The following is a 20512-nucleotide window of genomic DNA, read 5'->3' as shown; positions in this document are numbered from 1 at the left end:
ATGGTCTATTTCAGGTTAGTATCATAAATTTAAAGTGAGACCAATCAGCACGGTTGAATTTTCTTTTTTAGCCACTTTCAGCTACTTGAGTGCATTCATGGAGTAGACAGAGTTGGATTTAGCCAAGGTTGCAGTTGATCAAAGAGAGAACTACAAAACAAGAGAGAGACAAGGATATTGAGGGTGTGAGGGAATGATTACAGAGATTGTCCATGGAATTTAAACTGGATAAGGGGAAAGTGATAACATAAAGGGGACGAGGGACAGTGAAAAGATGGCAGAATCTCAGCAGTGTTGAAGGTACCACTGGAATTGGAGTACTAAAGAGAGTGAGCTGGTAAGACAGAAGGTGATGGTCAGAGTGGGATGTTGGAAACTGAGATTATGTTACTAGTACTGACAAGGTTTAGGTTTATGATTGGGGAAGAAAATGCCTGAGACAGGGTGGAAGGTGGAGACGAGACCCAGGAAACGAGAGATCAGGGTATTTGAAGGATCTTCTCTGAGAATACTGAAATCAGCCAAGAATCATGATGGAAGGAGTGTTAAAGAAAGTGACAATAAGCTAGGAACTAAATTTTTTCAAAAAGTGAGGGAGAGTGAACCAGAAATCACCAGATGACTATAAGAGGGAGAGGGAGAGGACAGCATGTGAGACAATGTGAAATTTAAGCCTGGATGTTTTTAGGGAGGATGAAAGGAGAATGATCTAAAAGTAGCAATGAAGAACAAGGAAGATAACTAACCCACTTTCAGAGGCCCTAATGGAGAAAAGGTTTTGAGAATGAAAAGAGCTACCATTCACTAGGACTTTAGGGAAAACCGTGTTATCAGGGGAGTCAGGTTTTGGTCAACGCAGGAGGGTACAGAGAACTTTCACAGAAGACACTGAATTTATCAAAGAAACCACAGTGGCAGATGGAAGCTTCTGATCTTGGTACATATATCTTATGTGCGGCAAAAAAAAAAGTGGCTTTTGCAAATTGTAAGAAAAAGAAAGGGAGGGAGTGAGGGAGGTAGGAAGGAAAGAGGAAAGGAAAGATATACAAATGACAAATAAAGCATATGGGGACTTCCCTGGTGGTCCAGTGGTTAAGAATCCGCCTTCCAATGCAGGGTACATGGGTTCGATCCCTGGTCAGGGAACTAAGATCGTACATGCTGCAGGGCAATTAAACCTGTGTGCTGCAACCACTGAGCATGAGATCCACAACTAGAGAGCCCACATGCCGCAACTAGAGAGCCCACATGCTCTAGAGCCTGAGCACCACAACTAGAGAGAGAAGCCTGCACGCCACAACGAATATCCCGCATGCCGCAACTAAGACCCAACACAGCCAAAACATAAAATAAATAAACAAATATTTTTTAAAAGACCTTTCCTTTAAAAACAAATAGATAAAGCATATGAAAAGATGCTCCACATCACATGTTATCAGGGAACTACAAACTAAAATAATGAGATACCACTACACACCTATCAGGATGGCTATAATCTGAAACACTGGCAACACCAAATGTTCGCAGGACTGGAGCAACAGGAATGTTCATTCACTGCTGGTGGGAATGCAAAATGGCACAGCTACTCTGGAAGACAGGTTGAAAGTTTCTTACAAAACTGGACATACTCTTACTGTATGATCCAGCATTAATGCTCCTTGATATTTACCCAATTTATATGAAAACTTACGTCCACATAAAAAGCTGCAATGGAGTTCCCTGGTGGTCTAGTGGTTAGGATTTGGCGCTTTCACTGCCATGGCCCGGGTTCAATCCCTGGTCGGGGAACTGAGATCCTGCAAGCCTCACAGTGCAGCCAAAAAAAAACTGCACATGAATATTTATAGCAGCTTTATATATAACTGCCAACATTTGAAAGCAACCAATTTTAATTCTCTGTGCAGTGTCCATCACTGGAGAACAGTTTGTGGCTGTCCCTTCACTGCATGTAAGCCCTTTATAAGCCGGAACCTGTCACTCTTGTCCCCCATGCCTGGCCCTCTTTCCTGGCCTCAGTCTGTCTTTAACTGGTTTTGAGACCCTAGAAGCAACCAAGGCGTTTTTCAACAGGTAAATGGATAAACAAACTGTGTGCTATGGACCAAATTGTATCCCCCCCAAAATTTATATATTGAAGCCCCCAAGATGACTGCATCCAGAGGTAGGGTGGTCTTTACGAGGTAATCAAGGTTAAATGAGGTTACAAGGGTGGGGCCCTAATCTACTAGAACTGTGGCCTTATAAGACTAAGAGAGAGGTCTACCTACCTACCTACCTCTCTGTCTCCCCCACCTCTTCCTCCTTCCCTCCCTCCTTCCCTTTCCACCCCTCTGCCTCATGAGGACACAGCAATAAAAAGTGGCCATCTATAAGCTAGGAAGAGAAGTCTCACCAGAACCTGACCATGCTGGCACCTGTGCTTGGACTTCCAGCCTCCAGAACTGTCAGAAAATAAATTTCTGTTCATTAAGCTTCCCAGGTATTTTGTTATGGGAGCCCAAAAGACACTGTGGTACATCCATACCATGGAATATTATTCAGTGCTGAAAAGAAATGAGCTATCAGGCCATTAAAAATAGAGGGATCTTAAATGCATTTTGCTAAATGAAAGAAGCCAAATTAAAAATGCTACGTACTCTATCATTCCAACAATATGACATTTTGAAAAAGGCAAAACTAGGTGACAGTGAAAAGAACAGTGGTTGTTGGGGCTTTGGAGGAGGGAGGCAGAGACAAACAGGTGGGGCACAGCGGATTTTTTAGGGCAGTGTAACTATCCCATATGATACTGTAATGGTAGACACATGACATTATGCATTTGTCAAAACCCACAGAATGAACAAGAGTGAATCTTAATATAAACTATGGACTTTAGTTAATGCTAATGTATCAATACTGGCCCATCAATTGTAACAAATGTACTCCTGTAATGCAAGATGTTACCAATAGGGGAAACTTGGGGGGCAGGGGAACTCTGTACTATCCCCTCAATTATTCTGTAAATCTAAAACTGTACTAAAAGTAAACTCTATTAAGTATTAAAAACAATTACATGAAATAGAATTTCAGCATCCATAAATAAAGTTGTTTTGGAACATAGTCATGCTCAGTTTACATTGTCCATGGCTGATTTTGTACTACAACTGGCAGAGCTGAGGAGTCAGAACAGAGACCACATGACCACAAAAGCCTAAAATATTTACTATCTAGACCTCTACAGAAAATGTTTATAGGCCCGTTCAAAATTTCATCACCCCACATAAAGGGAAAATGCACATGGGATGCACATCCCATCATAGGCTGTTCTGAGTAAGTCATTTTTAATTATACAAAGTTGTTAAGAGTCACAAGTACTAATTACATAATCTGATTTTAAAAATTTTAACTAGCTAGCTTCTAATATAGAAAAAAAAAAGTCAAATAAATCAGTGAAGTACTTGAACACCCAAAATGGCAACTCCCAGAAAAAGAGTCCATATTCTACTGAGAAATGTTAGCAAACAGTAACCTTTCACTCCAGTGCCTGCAAAATCTATCCTGCTTACTGAACACTTGAGGAAGCAGAATTAAAGTGTTCCACTAAGAAAAGATTGTTAACAGTTTGAAAAGAGAAGCTTGGAAAACCATGGGAAATGGGCATGTTCAGGGAGGGGCAGGGCAAGGTACCTGAGCTGAGTCAGTGAACCTACTACAAAGAACTGAATGCTCTGTTAAAGAACATTAAGACTAGGAGTCAACTGGTCAGATTAGTCAGGAAAATGCAGCCTGGGTATCAGAAGACATAATAATGCTATCAGGAAGTGCCTCACAGTTATAGTTTAAGAAACATCATGAAAATATAATAGTTGACTAGCTGAGAAAACAGATCATAACAACCGAGTATACTGAAGTAGATTTGTTAATAACTGGGGGGATCTTGGTAAAAATCAAATCTGTAGAAATAACTTAGGAAAGCAATATAGAATAGTGACTAAGTGCACAGGCTTTGGAGGTAGACAAACCTGGTACTGATCCTGTTTCTGACACTCACTAGCTATAAGACTCTGAGCGTTCGTTCTCTCTCAGCCTCAGCTTCCTCACCTGTAAAATAACAATACCTCACTGGACTGTTGGGAGGATTAAATAAGATAATGCATGTAAGAGCTAAGCAGGGCACCTGACACAAATAAAGTGCTTACCGGCAATTGTTCCTATTACTACGACTACACTTGGCTTGGGATGTAAGAGCTAAGCAGGGCACCTGACACAAATAAAGTGCTTACCGGCAATTGTTCCTATTACTACGACTACACTTGGCTTGGGATGTAAGAGCTAAGCAGGGCACCTGACACAAATAAAGTGCTTAACGGCAACTGTTCCTATTACTACGACTACATTTGGCTTGGGAAAATACATTTGGAAGAGATAGTCTAACGTTTTTCCAACAACTCATAGAAAACCTATCCAAGGACTGAAATAAATCTCTAACACTATATAATTTAAGAGAAGTTCTGCCCTTGGAAAATCAAATGAGGACTTCAGTTCAACAAAGAGAATTGAGATTACACTCTTGCTACTGAGAACGATGGTCCAAGGGGGAAAAAAATGAAGGTCAGTCTGGGTTTCCCCCAAATTTTAAAGCTAGTGAAGGGTGTAGGTTCACCGCAGGACACATTCAGGGATGTATACAACCCCAAATTCATACTGAAGCCCAAGAACAGTATTAGTACTATGTCTGGCAAACAAGGGAGGAATATAAGTTTCTTCTAAACACTTAGATGATAAAGCTTCTCCACTCTCATTTCCACTACATTCCATTCCACTCTTCCTGACCACAAAACCAAACAAAATATCCATAACAAGAAAATTCAGAGTTGTATTCGGAGAGCAATCAGGATTATATCCGTTTATAAGCGTTAGGTCTACGTAATCAGGGACATGGGGTCAGGTGCTGGGGTGCTTTGCTTCTCTGCCAAGATGGGCATCAGCCTCGATCAATAGTGGAAGCTTCGAGATGAGGATTCACATTCTCTCACACAAACCAAACACGTACACGTACACTCCATGGCAAGCATCTCCCACATCCCACACTCTGAGAAAATAGCTTGCAGCCTTTTTGATGGTCACAGCCGTCCTGCCCTAAGCTTCCTAATGACGTCGTTTTCGCCCCACAAAATCATCACCTGGTACTTTCCCAGAGGAAGCGGTGAAACACGGTAGTAATTCCAATCAGGCAACATTTTACGCTCGCTGTCCCCAGGGCAGAAACCGACAGGTTCTGCTAGACTCTACTACGACCACGGACGGAAGCAACGAGTGGCCCTCGCTCCCTCGGCAGGGTTCGTCCACACCTGTCACCACAAATGCGCAGAAGTAAGGGGGAAGAAACCTGGAGCCACCCCTGGTACAGTCTCATATCCCACTCACCCCACTCTTCATCCGGCCGGTGAGGGAGTCCCGGACTAAAAGGGGACTCCATGGTGCCGGCAACGCCAGCCGGTTCCCCCGAAACACACGTTCGCCTGCCCTGGAACTCGGCAACTAATATCTGGGACGGTGGCGGCAGATGGACAAAATACCCCGTAACGCTGACGCGACGGTGGCCGAATGAAGACAAATTACTTCTGCGCGAGTGACGTCAGAGACTAAGCTAATTTTAAGCAAATCTCTGAGTAAATATTTCCCTTTTGGAGGTTTCGGCATTTTCTGTCCCGCTGTTTTAGGGAAAAAAGAAAGAGACGTAATCACTACTTCGGTTAAATAAGATATATTAATAACATAAAAAATGGGGAAGAAAATCCTTTCTGAACATACTGGCTCGTCCCCTGAGTATCATTCTCAATACCACAGTGTAGATATATCAGAACAAAACTAGAGATTAAGAAAGTAAAGTTGGTTTAATTTTTACGAAAAACTCACTATCAATGTAAAAGTTCTCCGTATACACAAGTGTGTGGAAGGAAAACACACAACTATTTTTTCCAAATTCGTTTGAGCTGCCTCTCCACTGGCACAGTACCTGAGATAAGCAAAAATAATATGAATCGTACTTCTAGAAAGACTATGTTTATTTAAACAAATTTTAAAACGTAAATATAAAAGATAAACTCCCCCAAATCAAACTCACCTCCTTAAACATACATTTCTAAAGCATAGTACCTAGTAGTGAAAGTCCAAGCGACCCTACCCTAAGACCTACAATAAGGTAAATTCCCAGTCTTTTTATTACTAAAACTTAAGAAACGGTTTTGTTTAGAAAAATCCATCTACGTCACAAACTCTAACTGAAAATTTTAACTAACTTTGACGAAGCAGTTTCAAGAATGCTACTTAATGGAATTTCTTTTTAAAGCATTTCAGCAGTTGAATATTTAAAATACTCTACCTTAAGAACACATATCCCCAATGGAGAAAAGACAGTCTCTTCAATAAGTGGTGCTGGGAAAACTGGACAGCTACATGTAAAAGAATGAAATTAGAAAACTCCCTTACACCATACACAAAAATAAACTCAAAATGGATTAAAGACCTAAATGTAAGGCCAGACACTATCAAACTCTTAGAGGAAAACATAGGCAGAACACTCTATGACATAAATCACAGCAAGATCCTTTTTGACCCACCTCCTAGAGAAATGGAAATAAAAACAAAAATAAACAAATGGAACATAATGAAACTTAAAAGCTTTTGCACAGCAAAGGAAACCATAGACAAGATGAAAAGACAACCCTCAGAATGGAAGAAAATACTTGCAAACGAAGCAAATTTTAACACAGGATCAATCTCCAAAATATACAAGCAGCTCACGCAGCTCAATATCAAAAAAACAACCCAATACAAAAATGGGCAGAAGACCTAAATAGACATTTCTCCAAAGAGGATATACTGATTTGCCACAAACACATGAAAGGATGCCCAACATCGCTAATCATTAGAGAAATGCAAATCAAAACTACAGTGAGGTATCACCTCACACTGGTCAGAATAGCCATCATCAAAAATCTACAAACAATAAATGCTGGAGAGAGTGTGGAGAAAAGGGTACCCTCTTGCACTGTTGGTGGGAATGTAAATTGATACAGCCACTATGGAGAACAGTATGGAGGTTCCTTAACAAACTAAAATAGAACTACCATATGACACAGCAATCCCACTACTGGGCATACACCTTGAGAAAACCATAATTCAAAGAGTCATGTACCACAATATTCATTGCAGCTCTGTTTACAATAGCCAGGACATGGAAGCAACCTAAGTGTCCATCGACAGATGAACAGATAAAGATGTGGCACTTATATACAATGGAATATTACTCAGCCATAAAAAGAAACGAAACTGAGTTATTTGTAGAGAGGTGGATGGACCTAGAGCCTGTCATACAGAGTGAAGTAAGTCAGACAGAGAAAAACAAATACCGTATGCTAACGCATATATATGGAATCTAAAAAAAAAAAAAAATGGTTCTGAAGAACCTAAGGGCAGGACAGGAATAAAGACACTGAGGTAGAGAATGGATGTGAGGACACAGGGAGGGGGAAGGGTAATCTGGGACGAAGTGAGAGAGAGACATGGACATATATACACTACCAAATGTAAAATAGATAGCTAGTGGGAAGCAGCCGCATAGCACAGGGAGATCAGCTCAGTGCTTTGTGTCCAGCTAGAGGGGTGGGATAGGGAGGGTGGGAGGGAGACGCAAGAGGGAAGAGATATGGTGATATATGTATACATGTAGCTGATTCACTTTGTTATACGGCAGCAACTAGCACAACATTGTATAGCAATTATACTCCAATAAAGATGTTAAAAAAAGAACACGTATCCCTCTAGGACTAAGTGGAATCTTTCCCTCGGTTACTAAACGAAACAAATGCTTCCCAGAATCCTCCAAACTCCTCGTGGCTGGATGATTACTACAGATTACACAATCCCCAATGTACAAAATAGCCCTGGGACCCAAACCCCGAAAAAAAATCACGAAATTCCCTTACGTTAAAGGTGATTCCTTCTGTCATCAGCTAACTAATCAGTTTTCATTTCAGGTGCAATTTATAAGATTTTTATTCTTACCCAACTGCAAATTCAAAAATTGGCATAAAACCTAAAATAAAACCAGCAAGTCTTCTGTATCCACCAGATAATTTAGCCTTTTTTTTAAGAAAATCACCATGACTGAACTCCAATAAATTTTCGATTTTTTAATTTTCAAAATTTTAATTTTTTATTCAAGTGCAGATAATTACAAAACAAGCACTTGTGTACTTATTGCCAAGAATTAACAAATACTAACTTTTCCATTTTCGTTTCAGATTTTTCATAAGAAATTAAACATCGTAGATAAAGTTGAGGTCTGCGTTTTCCTCTGCTTCATTTCCCTCCCTCCACATAGACAACTTCCATTATAAATTTTATGGTAATCATTCAAAGCCATTTTTTATTTTGATCATGTTTAAATATGTGTATAGATACATACATTTAGTGCTGTTTGGGGGTATTTTAATTTACATAAACTTATAGCACTAATGTTCTCCAAGTCACTTTTCTCATTCAACATTACTTTTTGATGATCTGTTTTAACTGTTCTATAGTATTTCCTTGAATATATACATTATTAATATACAATATAGACTTTTTTTCATTTCCCTACTGGTGAACATTTGGATTGTTTCAACTTTTTACTGTTACATAAAATATATCCTTCTATGGGTATCCTTGTGCATATATGCAAGAATGTCTTTAAGATATATGCTGGATCATGCAGTAGGAGTACTACTATTTGCCAAATTATACCAATTTACACTCTCGTTAGCAGTGATGAATTCTCACCAACACTAGATGTAGTCAGACTTTTATTTTTTGCCTGTGAAGGGTGTGACTATAATTTACATTTAAATTAAATGTAAATTAAAGAGGTGGTGCATCTTTTCATGTTCATTAAACCTTATTTCCTCTTCTGTGAATTGCCCATTCTTACCTTTTATAAAATTTCCTATTGGATTTTCTTTCTCTCAATGATGTGTACACCTTTAAATAGTCTATTCATTTAACCCGTATGTATATAGCAAATACCTTCTCTTAGGTTGACACTTGTCTTTGTTTATGGGGTTTTTGTCCTCTAGGTTTTAATTTTAACATAGTCAAGTGTATCAAATTTTGTTAATGATCTCTGTTATTTGTATATTGCATAAGAAATCCTTCCCCCTACTGAGGGAAGTTTTCTTTTCATAGTTTTAGTTTCATTTTACACATCCTTTTCTTTAAAAAAAAATTTTTTTTAATTCAGTTATTGCTGGGGTATAGTAACACTATTGACTTTTATAGAGCAATTTTGTATTCAAAAACCGTATTGAATTACATCATTCTAATATTTTGTCTGTAAATCCTCTAGAACTTTCTGTGTAGACTTACTGTACACAAACACTAGCATTTAAAAATCTATTTTATTTAACATCAACGTTTTAAAACTTAACCTTTAATATGGAAAATTTCAAACAAACAAGAGATAAGAATCTGTCACTTGCAGGAATTCCCTGGTGGTCCAGTGGTTAGGACTCTGCCCTTTCAGGGCTGAGCACTTTCACTGCCTCACTGCTGATGTCCGAGTTCAATCCCTGGTTAGGCAACTAAGATCCTGCTGTGCGGTGCGGCCAAAAAAAAAAGAATTTTTCATTTGTCCTGTATAATTTCTCACTTTGTGATTCTGCTGATTGTAATATCTAGGGGCTTGATTGGTTTTGTTTTTTTGTTTCCTCATTTGTTTTTGCAAAATTTTTTTCTGGAGATTTTTTTTAAATACAAGGAAACATTTTCGATTATCATTAAGAAATGTGCTGTTTGTAGTTTTCTTTTTTTATATGCACATTAAGGAAGCTTCCTTCCATTCTAGTTACCTTTTTTTTGTCATAAATGTTGAATGTTATCAAATACTTTTTCTTTCATTTATTCATTTGCTTTCAACTTAAACCCTTGGCAGAGAAATAAAATTTGAAAGAATTTTATGTCTAGATCCATACCTAGGACTTTACTCTGGCATCTGGTAATGTCTCTTCCCACAGGTTAAGAATCCACGATGCCAAAGTGATGTGCTCAGCCAGGACACGTGGTCCCTTTCTAGACACACTTCTGACAACCAACTAGCCCAAATAGCTCCAAGCCTTGCTCAGGCCTCTGACAGAACTGTGCCAATACTGTATGCCAGGAGTGTAGACAGCGCTTAGAAATGTGAGGTGGGGAGTCCACATATACATATACACCAGGGTCCGCATGAACAAATCCAGGGGTGGGAAAAGGGGGGCAGTCTGTAGGTCAGGGGCCAACTCTCAGTGCATTGCCATATTTTGTCATGAAACTCCATGAAGTCAGAGAATTCTAAATTCAAACCTTGTCTTCCAGGTCATTATGAAGATATATTTGTCAAGAGAACAAAACATTTTAATAGTTTGGTAGCTTTATTTATAACTTTGAAGAGAAATAGAATGTAGGCCTCAATTTGTACCCTGCAAATGTTGGTGGGATGCCTGACTAGTGAATTTATAGCTTAGTTAAAAACTGCATTTCATCAGTACTATTAGATTTTACAATCTGATTGACATTTTTAGTATGACATCTTTAAGACAAATACCACCCTGAACAGTGAGCCCAAATATTAGAATATAGAGGTTAAAAACTCAAATTTTGGAGTAAGCCAAATCTTGCTTCTAATCTAGGTTCATTTGCTATGTAACTTTGAGGAAGTGACTTAATCTTTCTGAGCCTCAATTTCACCTGTAAAATGGGAATAATAGGATCTATCTCATGGCTGTTTTGAGGATTAAATCAAATACACATTAAGTGTTTAGGATTGTGACTGGCAGGTAAGTGCTCAATAAACTGCAGCTATTTTAAGGGAAAGGTTTTTTCTTAAGAATGCTAATTTTTAAAAAATATTTATTTATTTGGCTGCGTCGGGTCTTAGGTGCAGCACGCAGGATCCTCTCTAGTTGTGGCGCACGGGCTCTAGAGTGCATGAGCTCAGTAGTTGTGGCATGTGGGCTCCAGGGCCTGCGGGCTTTGTTGCTCCGCAGCACGTGGGATCTTAGTTCCCCAATCAGAGACTGAACCCACACCCCCTGCATTGGAAGGTGGATTCTTAACCACTGGACCACCAGGGAAGTCCCTTTAAGGGAAAATGTTGACTGCTACTAGCTAGGCACTATACTAAGTTCTTTATCTGCAGTGTATCACAAAAATCCTTGTAATAACCCAGATACTACTGTTATCTCCATTTTATGTAAAAAGAAATTAAAGCTAATGCAAATGATCTTTCAAACAACCCTGTCAGGACAGCAGAACATATATTAATCCCATTTTGTGAAGATGAGAAATGACTCCCAATTTTCAAAAGACCTGCTCACTTCCAGGAAGATGGTGATCAGTAGAGCCAGAATTATTAGAGCCGCTCTCTGACCTCTACTTCAGTACTGTTTTCACTGTACCACACTGCCTCTGAAGTAAGGTTAATATTGCTATTTTCAACAAATGTGTAAATTCAAATGTTTTACATTGATATTCCTAAATATTAAAAAGAAAGGATTCCTTTTTTATTTTGAGAACAAAGGCATAACGGATTTACCCCACCCCCAAAATAAAACATTAAAAGACTTCAAATCTGAAAATCTTGCTTAGTGGATGTTTCACAAAAGTTCAAAATTTACATAAAGAAAAGTCAGGTATCCCAAAATCATTCCTCATTGGCAAATACCGATTATCTTTCAAAAAAAGAGACTATTTTGTCAATGTCTCCTGGCTAGCATATAAATTACAAGGCAGAGATTTTATCTCGTTTGTTCAATATATCACCTAGAATCGCGTACATAAAAGGTGCTTAGTAAATATTTACTGAATTAACAATTATAAATTCAAATAAAATCTATGTCATTTTCTCTGTGATAGATGCCACAGTGTTATACATAGGTATTAGCTTGAACCATATACAAAACTGCTGCTACTCAATTACTTTTCACCTACAAAGAGGCAATTTCATATGGTTCAACCTAATTGTTTTTAAAAAGCTTTCTGGAGTATAACATTACAAAGTAAAGAAGTAAACAGGTATTGTGAAAGCTAAGACAGAAGTGGAAAAATTTTTTCTCCTAAGAAAAATTTATTATACGAAAGCTGCCAAAGGCTTCAGGTCCTATGCTGAGAGATTCTCAAGAATCATCTCTAACACTCCCACACTTTTAAAGAGGATCCTGATTCACATTTTTTTGCATTTAAAATAACTCCCGTTTTGGTGTTTATGTACATATACACTCACATGTGTAAATATGAAAAACATATTAAGAACATGGACTATATTTCTCTTTATTAGCTAATTCTGATTTAATGTAAATGTTCAAGGATCTAATTAGGTATAATTCTAACTATTATCAATGAGTAAAATAAATTCCAGTCTCCAGAGATCACATCAAAAAGCTAATCTGGGGGCTTCCCTGGTGGCGCAGTGGTTGAGAGTCTGCCTGCCGATGCAGGGGACACGGGTTCATGCCCCGAGAGGCCTGCGTACCGCAAAAAAAAAAAAAAAAAAAAAAAAAAAAAAACTAATCTGGACATATTACCTTTTCCAATACACTAACACATCAGGCTAAAAAAGGTGATTGATATGTAGTTACTCCACATTTAATTTTCTTCATCATTAGAAATATACCTAACATTAATACATTTCTCTAAGTAGATTACTTCAAAAAGTATCATAGGAAAACCACACTTTAGTCAGTGTTTTACTGATGTCCTTTTCTTCTACATTTCCAAGAAAAACCCAGACTAATGTAGCTTTACTAATGTCCCTTAAAAGAGAGAAAGAGAAATGTCAAAATATGTCCAAACAAATCTGCTTTACATTTCTAGAAATAAAAGAATGTCACTTAAACATGACAGTTTCTAATTTTTATACATAATTTTGTCCATCTAGACCTGAAGATTACATAACTAACATTCCAAAAATCACAACTTTTAAATATATATGAAATAAAGAAAGTATCTGGGTTATAAAAGATTTTAATATCAAATAAAGTATAATTTACATGATTAAAAGGTTTTGATTTCCATTCTACTTAGTGTAAGAAGCTGACAAAGTATAGTTTCTAAGTCAAATGATTTTTATCTTCTCATATTTCAAATGAAATGTTAATGGCCTAAAACTAAACAATCTGCCATGAATGACAATAAGCAAGGGTAGCACATATCATCAGCAAGTTATCAAATGTCACAAGTTCATATTTTTCTTGTTTGTGATCCCCAAACTGGCAGCATTTTCATTTCATCCACTCTGTTCTTATGTATTTGAAACGCAGGTGTTATCCATCTACCACATGAGCACTGTTCACCATACCAGTTGAAAGAACCCAACTTGGCATTGCATTTGGGGCAAAGAAGCTGAAATAAAATAAATGTGTTACTTCATTCATTCACTTTTATACAAAACAAATAATTATCTTTGGTAATATATGATATAAAAACAGGTAAGACATGGCTCATACCTTCAAGGAGTTGATGGTCTAATCAGTGAGATGTAATGGCAGTTTACTGTAATAGATAGTAGACTACAATAACTGTGTGAGAAGTATGTTGTACTCTGGGAGTTTAAAGGAGGAATAGATTAATTCCAGCATTAAGGGAGAAAGGTGAAGGTTGAGATGTGAAAACAGAAGGTTTTGTGACTGTTTTGTGACTGTGGCACATGTGTTGACTTTTAAATCATCGACAAGCTATATAGAAAGTCTGGGCATAAAACTCAGAAACTAGAATTGATTACATAAATATCTTAAATTTTAGTTTGACAAAATATACCACATTCCTCAAAACAATTAAACATAGAGTTACTATATGATCCAGTAATTCCACTTCTAGGTATATACCCCAAAGAGATAAAAGCAGGGACTCAAACAGATATTTGTATACCCATGTTCATAGCAGCATTACTCACTATACTCAAAGGGAGGAAGCAACCCAAATGTCCATGGATAGATGAACGGATAAACAAAATGTGGGGCTTCCCTGGTGGTGCAGTGGTTGACAGTCCGCCTGCCGATGCAGGGGACACGGGTTCGTGCCCCGGTCCGGGAAGATCCCACATGCCGCGGAGCAGCTAGGCCCGTGAGCCATGGCCGCTGAGCCTGTGCGTCCGGAGCCTGTGCTCCGCAACGGGAGAGGCCACAACAGTGAGAGGTCCGCGTACCGCAAAAAAAAAAAAAAAATGTGGTAGCCTATACATAAAATGGAATATTATTCAGCATTAAAAAGGAAGGAAACTCTGATACATGCTATAACATGGATGAACCTTGAGGACATTATGCCAAGTGCAATAAGCCAGTCACAAAAGGACAAATATATGTGTAATTCCACTTTATGAGGCACCTGGAGTACTCAAATTCATAAAGACAGAAAGTAGAATGGTGGTTGCCAGGGCCTGGTGGGGGTGGTATGGGGAATTAGTGTTTAACGGGTATGGCATTTCAGTTGGGGAAGATGGTGGTGACGGTTGCACAACAATGTGAATGTTCTCAAGGCTACTGTTAAAATGGTAAATTTATGTTATGAATATTTTACCACAATTTAAAAAACCCACATTCACAATATATGTATGTCATTTATGCTGTATACCTTCAACTTATACACTGCTGTATGTCAATTATATCTCAAAAAGCTGAAGAAAAAAATGTATCACAAAGCTGAGATAAAAGCAACAGACTGGAGAAAATATCTGCAACATATTACACGAAACATTAACTCTAGACTATATAAAGAACTCCTACAAATCCATTAGAAAAAGACAAAACCCACAGAAAAATGGGCCAAGGACATGAAGGAAATTTACTGTAAAAGAAAAATATAAATGGCTCATAAGTATATAAAGATGTTGGTCTCAGTAGTAGTCATGGAGATTCAAATTAAAACATTTTAGGATTAACATTTTTCATCTCACAGACTGACAGATTGACAAAACCTTACCAATTTTACAATATCCATTATGTCAAGGGTATGGGGAAATGAGTATATGCATTCAACATTAGTGAAAGGCAAATTTGTATGGGCATTGTTAATGTCAGCCCAGACTATCAGTAATATTTAAAATGTACACACTCCTCAAGCCAGGATTTCCACTTTTAGGTATATATTCTATAAGAAAATTCAAATAAGTGTACAAAGAAGTATGCACAAATGTGATCTAGAATATTTCACAAAAACGCCTTTATCTTGTGTTTTCCGGGTTAAATAAAAGCAGCAAGGGAATTCCCTGGCAGTCCAGTGGTTAAGATTCCACACTGCCACTGCTGAGGGCCCAGGTTCAATCCCTGGTTGGGCAACTAGGATCCCACAAGCTGCAAGGCACGCCCCAAAAAACAATAAACAAAAGCAGCAAGGCAAAAGCACAAGCCACAAAAGAAAAAAACAGATAAAGTGGACTTCAACAAATAATATCATCAAGAATGGGAAGTGACTGCTGTACAAGGTTTATTTGGTAGCGATAAAAATGGTGATAGCTGCAAAAACCTCCGTGAATATACTAAAAACCACTGAACTGTACACTTTCAATGGGTACATTATATGGTAAGTGAATTATACCTCAATAAAGCAGCATTATCTGAAACCATGGGTTTGAATATAGGGTACCTCTTTCTAGGCAAGACACTAACTAATGCAAACTAAGTTTCCTCACATATAAAATGTGAATAGATATGTGCTCGATTTTATAAAGTTATTGTATTCTTCAAATGAAATAATACAGTGAAAAGGTTTCATAAAATACTCACCATACAAACTTATACAAACTTTAAACATCATTATATCTTAGATTTAGAATATCTTTAGGTTAATATCATGTAAACCTAAAGGAGAATTGTGGCTGTCACAGGATGCTCATAAGAGCTGCATTCTTTAGAATTAACAGGAAATGAAAAAAAATCTCACAACAAACATACAAAACTGAAAAACCAAGAAAACAAATACACAAAGCCAAAAGAGAAAAAAAGGAAGATTAAGAAGAAATTTAAAATCTAATTTTAAAATCCTTGATTTGCCCTACTTCTTACAAAGTTCAAGTTTTGTTAAATATATTCTAATTAGCTGTTAGTCTTAATTTGAAAAAATACAAACAATACCCTTAAAAGGAATTAATTAACTTAGACCAACAGCTTTCCACCAAAAGTGGTTCACTATTTTACATCAGCTGGTTTTTATTTGACTAATTTATCTTTGATAAAGTCTTATCTATATTAGAAAGATATTAAACTTTAGAAAGAAAGCAGTTAAGATGGAGTAAAATGCTAGTTAAAATATGGTTTAAAATGAAAGGAACAAAATATAGATGACATAATAAAACCGTAGAAAGTAAAACGTGTTCTCACCTGTCCATCCATCACTCCCAACAAAGTGGATTCCATCCACTGCACAGGTTCAATGAAATAAGATGTACACTGAGCCTGACTCCCTGTAGTAAGCATGAAGGATGGTGTCATTCTCTTATGGGCAAAGGCTATAGGACCACTTCCTTCATTATGATCCAAAATGCTAGAACTTCGAAATAAAGATCGCCTGCAACCCCCAAACAAACAAAAACATTAATGACTTGCAAAAGGATGAAAAAATAGATTAAATGTGCAGTTATTTCTTAGGGGGCAAATTAATATAACATTGATTATGCTACTTTAATTTTCAATAACTTCTACAAGTAACTGCATTACTTTTAAGAATTCATATTCTTCTTGAAACCAGATTTGAATATGAAATTTCTGTATTATTCAATTAAACAAATTCCTCCTACTAGATTTTAAGAAACTGAAACTTTCAGTACTTTTCAGCTACTGAGACAAAATAAAATCTCCAGAAGATACAAAATATTTTACCTGCACTTTCTACATTTGTAGAGAACCCCATCTTTCAATCCTTGTGTAATGGCGGATGGGTCAACAGCAAAGAGTTCTTGAGGTAAGTTCTGCAATTCTACATGACACAAAATGTATCCATTTGTCAAAATCAACTCTGCATTTTCAGACAAAATTCAGCTAATGTCAAATTGAGGCAAGTAGTGCTAACTTCAGAAATTAAAAAATATATATATTCTCCATTGTTGAGAAATCAGGATGAGGTAGGAGGGCACAGTGATCAAGCCCTTGGGTTTCAGGTACAGACTGCCTGAGTTCAAATTCAAGCCAGCCACTTACAAACCTTGTGACCCTGAACAAGCTATTTCTTGCTAAACCATGGTTTCAAAAGGAAATAAATACCTATCTCAAGGGGTCGCTGGAAAAAGGGATAATGCACCTGAAACATTTGGTGTCAGAGTAAACAGCATCTAGAAAGGACCAAACACATACTACCAATTATTACTCACCTGGATACTTCTCTGTAACCTTTTGTAAACGATACTGTTTATAAATTGCACTAGAGGTATCTACTTCACATCCCATTGCCTGGTATAATTTCAGTTGCCACTCAAACCCCTCATTCATCCTGCAAGGACAAACAAACATAGTTAATTTTTCTTTAAATAAATAAAATCACATCACAAAAGCAGAATTATTACTACGACAAAGAACTCACTTAGCCTCTGGTTTGATAGTCTTAAGGTTTTCATAGGCTTTTTCAAAGGTAAGTTGGTCAGTCTTCATCATAAAAGCAGTCATTACAGCCACACTTCGACTGACCCCTGCGTGACTGAAAAAGAAACCTTTAAAATATCAAATAGCAACAATTAAAAAAACCCAGCCCCCCACTAATGGTAAAGTTCAGGTCCACTTCTTGTCTGCTTCTTCTACGCAAATAAACCCTTTGCCTCTGAATTACTACTGCTGTACAAAAGAATTATTCCCTTATTTCCTTATTCATTTTGAATTCTGAACCATATGAAGGTATTACCTATTCAAAAATAATTACACTAATTTTTTTTAACATTTTATAATGGCTTCAGAAAAAATCTAAACTCCTTTGCTGGCTTTAAGAGCCCTGGAGATCTGATCCCAGACTTCTTTCCCTTTTATCACTACCTTATGTCCTTTATGTAATATTTAGAGCAAATGCTGGCAGTAAAAGTGCTGGCTCAATAAATGTAAACTATCGTTATTACACTCTTTTTGCCATTGCTATCACCTACTCCATCTTTCCCCTAGGAATGGCTTAGGGATCCTTTACATCCTAACCAATTTTTCTCTCCCCAAATTTCCCCTACATCAGCCACCCCGCCTCAAACAAAAGCAATGAAAATAATTTCCTCTTAAGTTTGAATAACCTTAACCTTTGTTAATCTCTTACTACACACCTCGCATCCTAGTCTGCATTACAATAATCTGGGTATGTGTGTGGCCTCTCGTGGACAGATTTAAACTCTGTAAGTGCAGAGACTTTGTCATTTACCTGAAGATTCCTCCTACCTCCGAAACAAAACTCAGCGGCTGCAGGATGAACCAACACAAACTGAATGAATGAAAGCCTGCACGCCATCAGGGGCCCGCCTCCTGCCCGATCCTCTCTCAGACACAAGCCTGTGCGAGAGGGAGGAGGAGAAGGTTCTAGTGGCCGACAGCCCCTTCGTCCTCTTCTGGGGCCTGGGAGAAGGGTGAGGGGGGCAGGCTGGAAGCGTGGCGGGGTTGCTCTCCCCACGGACCCGGCCACTCACCAATGCACCAGCACCGCGCGGCCCTCGGCGCGGGCCTGGCCGATGAAGGCCACGCACCGGTCCAGATGGCTAAGCAGGTCGGTCTCGGGTTTGTCCAGCGCTGGCACGAAGAGACTCCGTAGACCCTCGACCCCAGCCCCCGTGTTGAAGTCGGTCTCCTCCGAGTCGACCGTCAGCACGGCCGTGATGCCCGCCTCCCTCAGGTGGTCCGGCTCCGCGACTGCCGCAGCTCCACCCAGGAACAGCCCCGGCCGCACCTCCAGCATGTGCTCAGCGGAGCTGGCCCGGGTCCGGCTGCCGGCCGTGCGCTCGCACCCATGACTCCCGTACTGAGGCTCCAACATGGCGGCGCCCGGAGACCGGACTGAGGAGGGCCCTACCATCGAGTAGGGGGTCGGCTAGAACGTCCCTCATCTAGGACCCGCCGGCCTGAGTTGCGCTGCCGCTCCCTCGTGGGACCACGTCGACCGCGGGAATGTGGATTCACTGGGGGAAGGTGACGTTACTGCGGCTGGGGCGGAGCTAAACCCCGTTCAAAACCGCTTCTGGAGCCTTGTCTCTACCCGGCTCCTCCAACTTGGTGGGATAGGATAAACTAACGCTAATACAGGGCTTCTCAGGCTCTTAGTGTTGAGATTTTCTGGATTTTCTGCAGGAGCAGAAAATGGACTCAAACTGAAATGATGGTCCCACCAACTGAATCAGCAGCATAATTGTATGCATTTGAAATAAAACATTTTTTCAATGCTTATGAAGCCATTTGTTTGTAGTTCTTCTCTTGGGACTATTTTTCCTTTTTCTTTTCCTTTTTGTCCCGTTTTTTATTGGTATGTGAATCCTTTTCTTGTTGATGTATACTGTTCTATATATTTGAAGATATTAATCCCATGGTTTTGTGTGTCAGTGCCCTCCAGCCAAAGACCACCAAGAATCCACCTGTAGTTAAGTAAATTGGGTTTATTACTCAACCATGAACTGGAGAATTTCGGGAAATCTAGGTAAGAGAGTGTTAGGAAGATCCTATTACAGGATTTGAGCTTGTATTAGATGAGTTTGGGCTAAGGGTCTAAGGGACTAAGCATCTAAAGAAGCAGGACTTTGCTCTGGATTGGATGCTGTCAGGAAGTGGGGGTGATTCTATCACTGGGTATCTTAATAAATCTTACCTAAGGGAGGAAAGGCTAGAGAGACACTAAAGCTGTAATTGGTCAAGAAGTAGCAGTCAGTCATGGTCCTGGCATAAAGACCAAAACATGTTTGGCATTTTGAAGTTGGACAATGTTCCTGTTTTATCTGTGTTCAGACATGATTACGGTGGTCTTGCTTTTGTTTTAAGGGCATAAAAAGATTTATTACTCACATAATGAGGCTTTCTGGAGATAGCAGGGTGACTCACAAGTAGGTCCAAAAATGAATTGAGAAAGCAGAGACAGAAAACTGGCTTGGGGTTTTTATTGCTGTTAGAGTATGGGCCCAGAGTGAGGATTCCCACATGAGCAGGGAATTTCATGGTGGTCTTGTTTTTGTCTTTCTTCATCATGAGCTCAGTGTTGCCTTGTCTGGGGTTGATGTCCTGTGAAATTGTTTATATTCAGCAGGAGGGGAAAAACACCTAACTGTGAGTGCCCAGCCAGCTGTAGCAACACTAAGGAAGATCTACCTGATCTTCCAGGCCAGTTCCTGGATGCCAGGGCTTGCTTTTGTCTTTCTCATATATAACTTTATAATTTTCAGAGAGATTGAGATTCGGGGCAGGGACACTTGAGCCCCATCCAAGTCAGATGGAGGAAGCAGCAAATGCTTCTGCTTGGGAACACTTAAGTGGGCAGCCTGCAGGGATAGAGGAAGAGTGCTAACTTCCCTTACTCCCACCACAGG

At 38.9% G+C, this 20512-nt stretch overlaps 2 protein-coding genes across 2 annotated transcripts in view; both read right to left on the bottom strand.

The window, feature by feature from the left end:
* ATF6 (activating transcription factor 6) overlaps positions 1 to 5508 on the bottom strand; it is a 220086-nt gene extending 214578 nt beyond the window's left edge. Inside the window, exon 1 of the mRNA XM_060033171.1 lies at positions 5407 to 5508. Within this exon, the coding sequence (XP_059889154.1) occupies positions 5407 to 5458 (52 nt within the window). The 5' untranslated portion in view covers positions 5459 to 5508. The remainder of the gene's footprint in view (positions 1 to 5406) is intronic.
* A 4918-nt stretch (positions 5509 to 10426) lies between these two features.
* Positions 10427 to 19335, bottom strand: DUSP12 (dual specificity phosphatase 12). The gene is made up of 6 exons (XM_060033160.1): positions 18635 to 19335; positions 17563 to 17676; positions 17354 to 17472; positions 16866 to 16962; positions 16368 to 16554; positions 10427 to 13395 (listed from the first exon to the last, which is right to left on the bottom strand). Exons 1-6 carry the CDS (start codon positions 19015 to 19017, stop codon positions 13234 to 13236), a joined length of 1062 nt encoding a protein of 353 aa, XP_059889143.1. The 5' UTR covers positions 19018 to 19335; the 3' UTR covers positions 10427 to 13233.
* Positions 19336 to 20512: the final 1177 nt, after the last annotated feature.

The sequence above is a fragment of the Delphinus delphis genome, chromosome 1 (genome assembly GCF_949987515.2).
Source record: "Delphinus delphis chromosome 1, mDelDel1.2, whole genome shotgun sequence".
In the NCBI taxonomy this organism is placed as follows: domain Eukaryota; kingdom Metazoa; phylum Chordata; class Mammalia; order Artiodactyla; family Delphinidae; genus Delphinus; species Delphinus delphis.
This window is presented reverse-complemented; position numbering and strand designations above follow the sequence as displayed.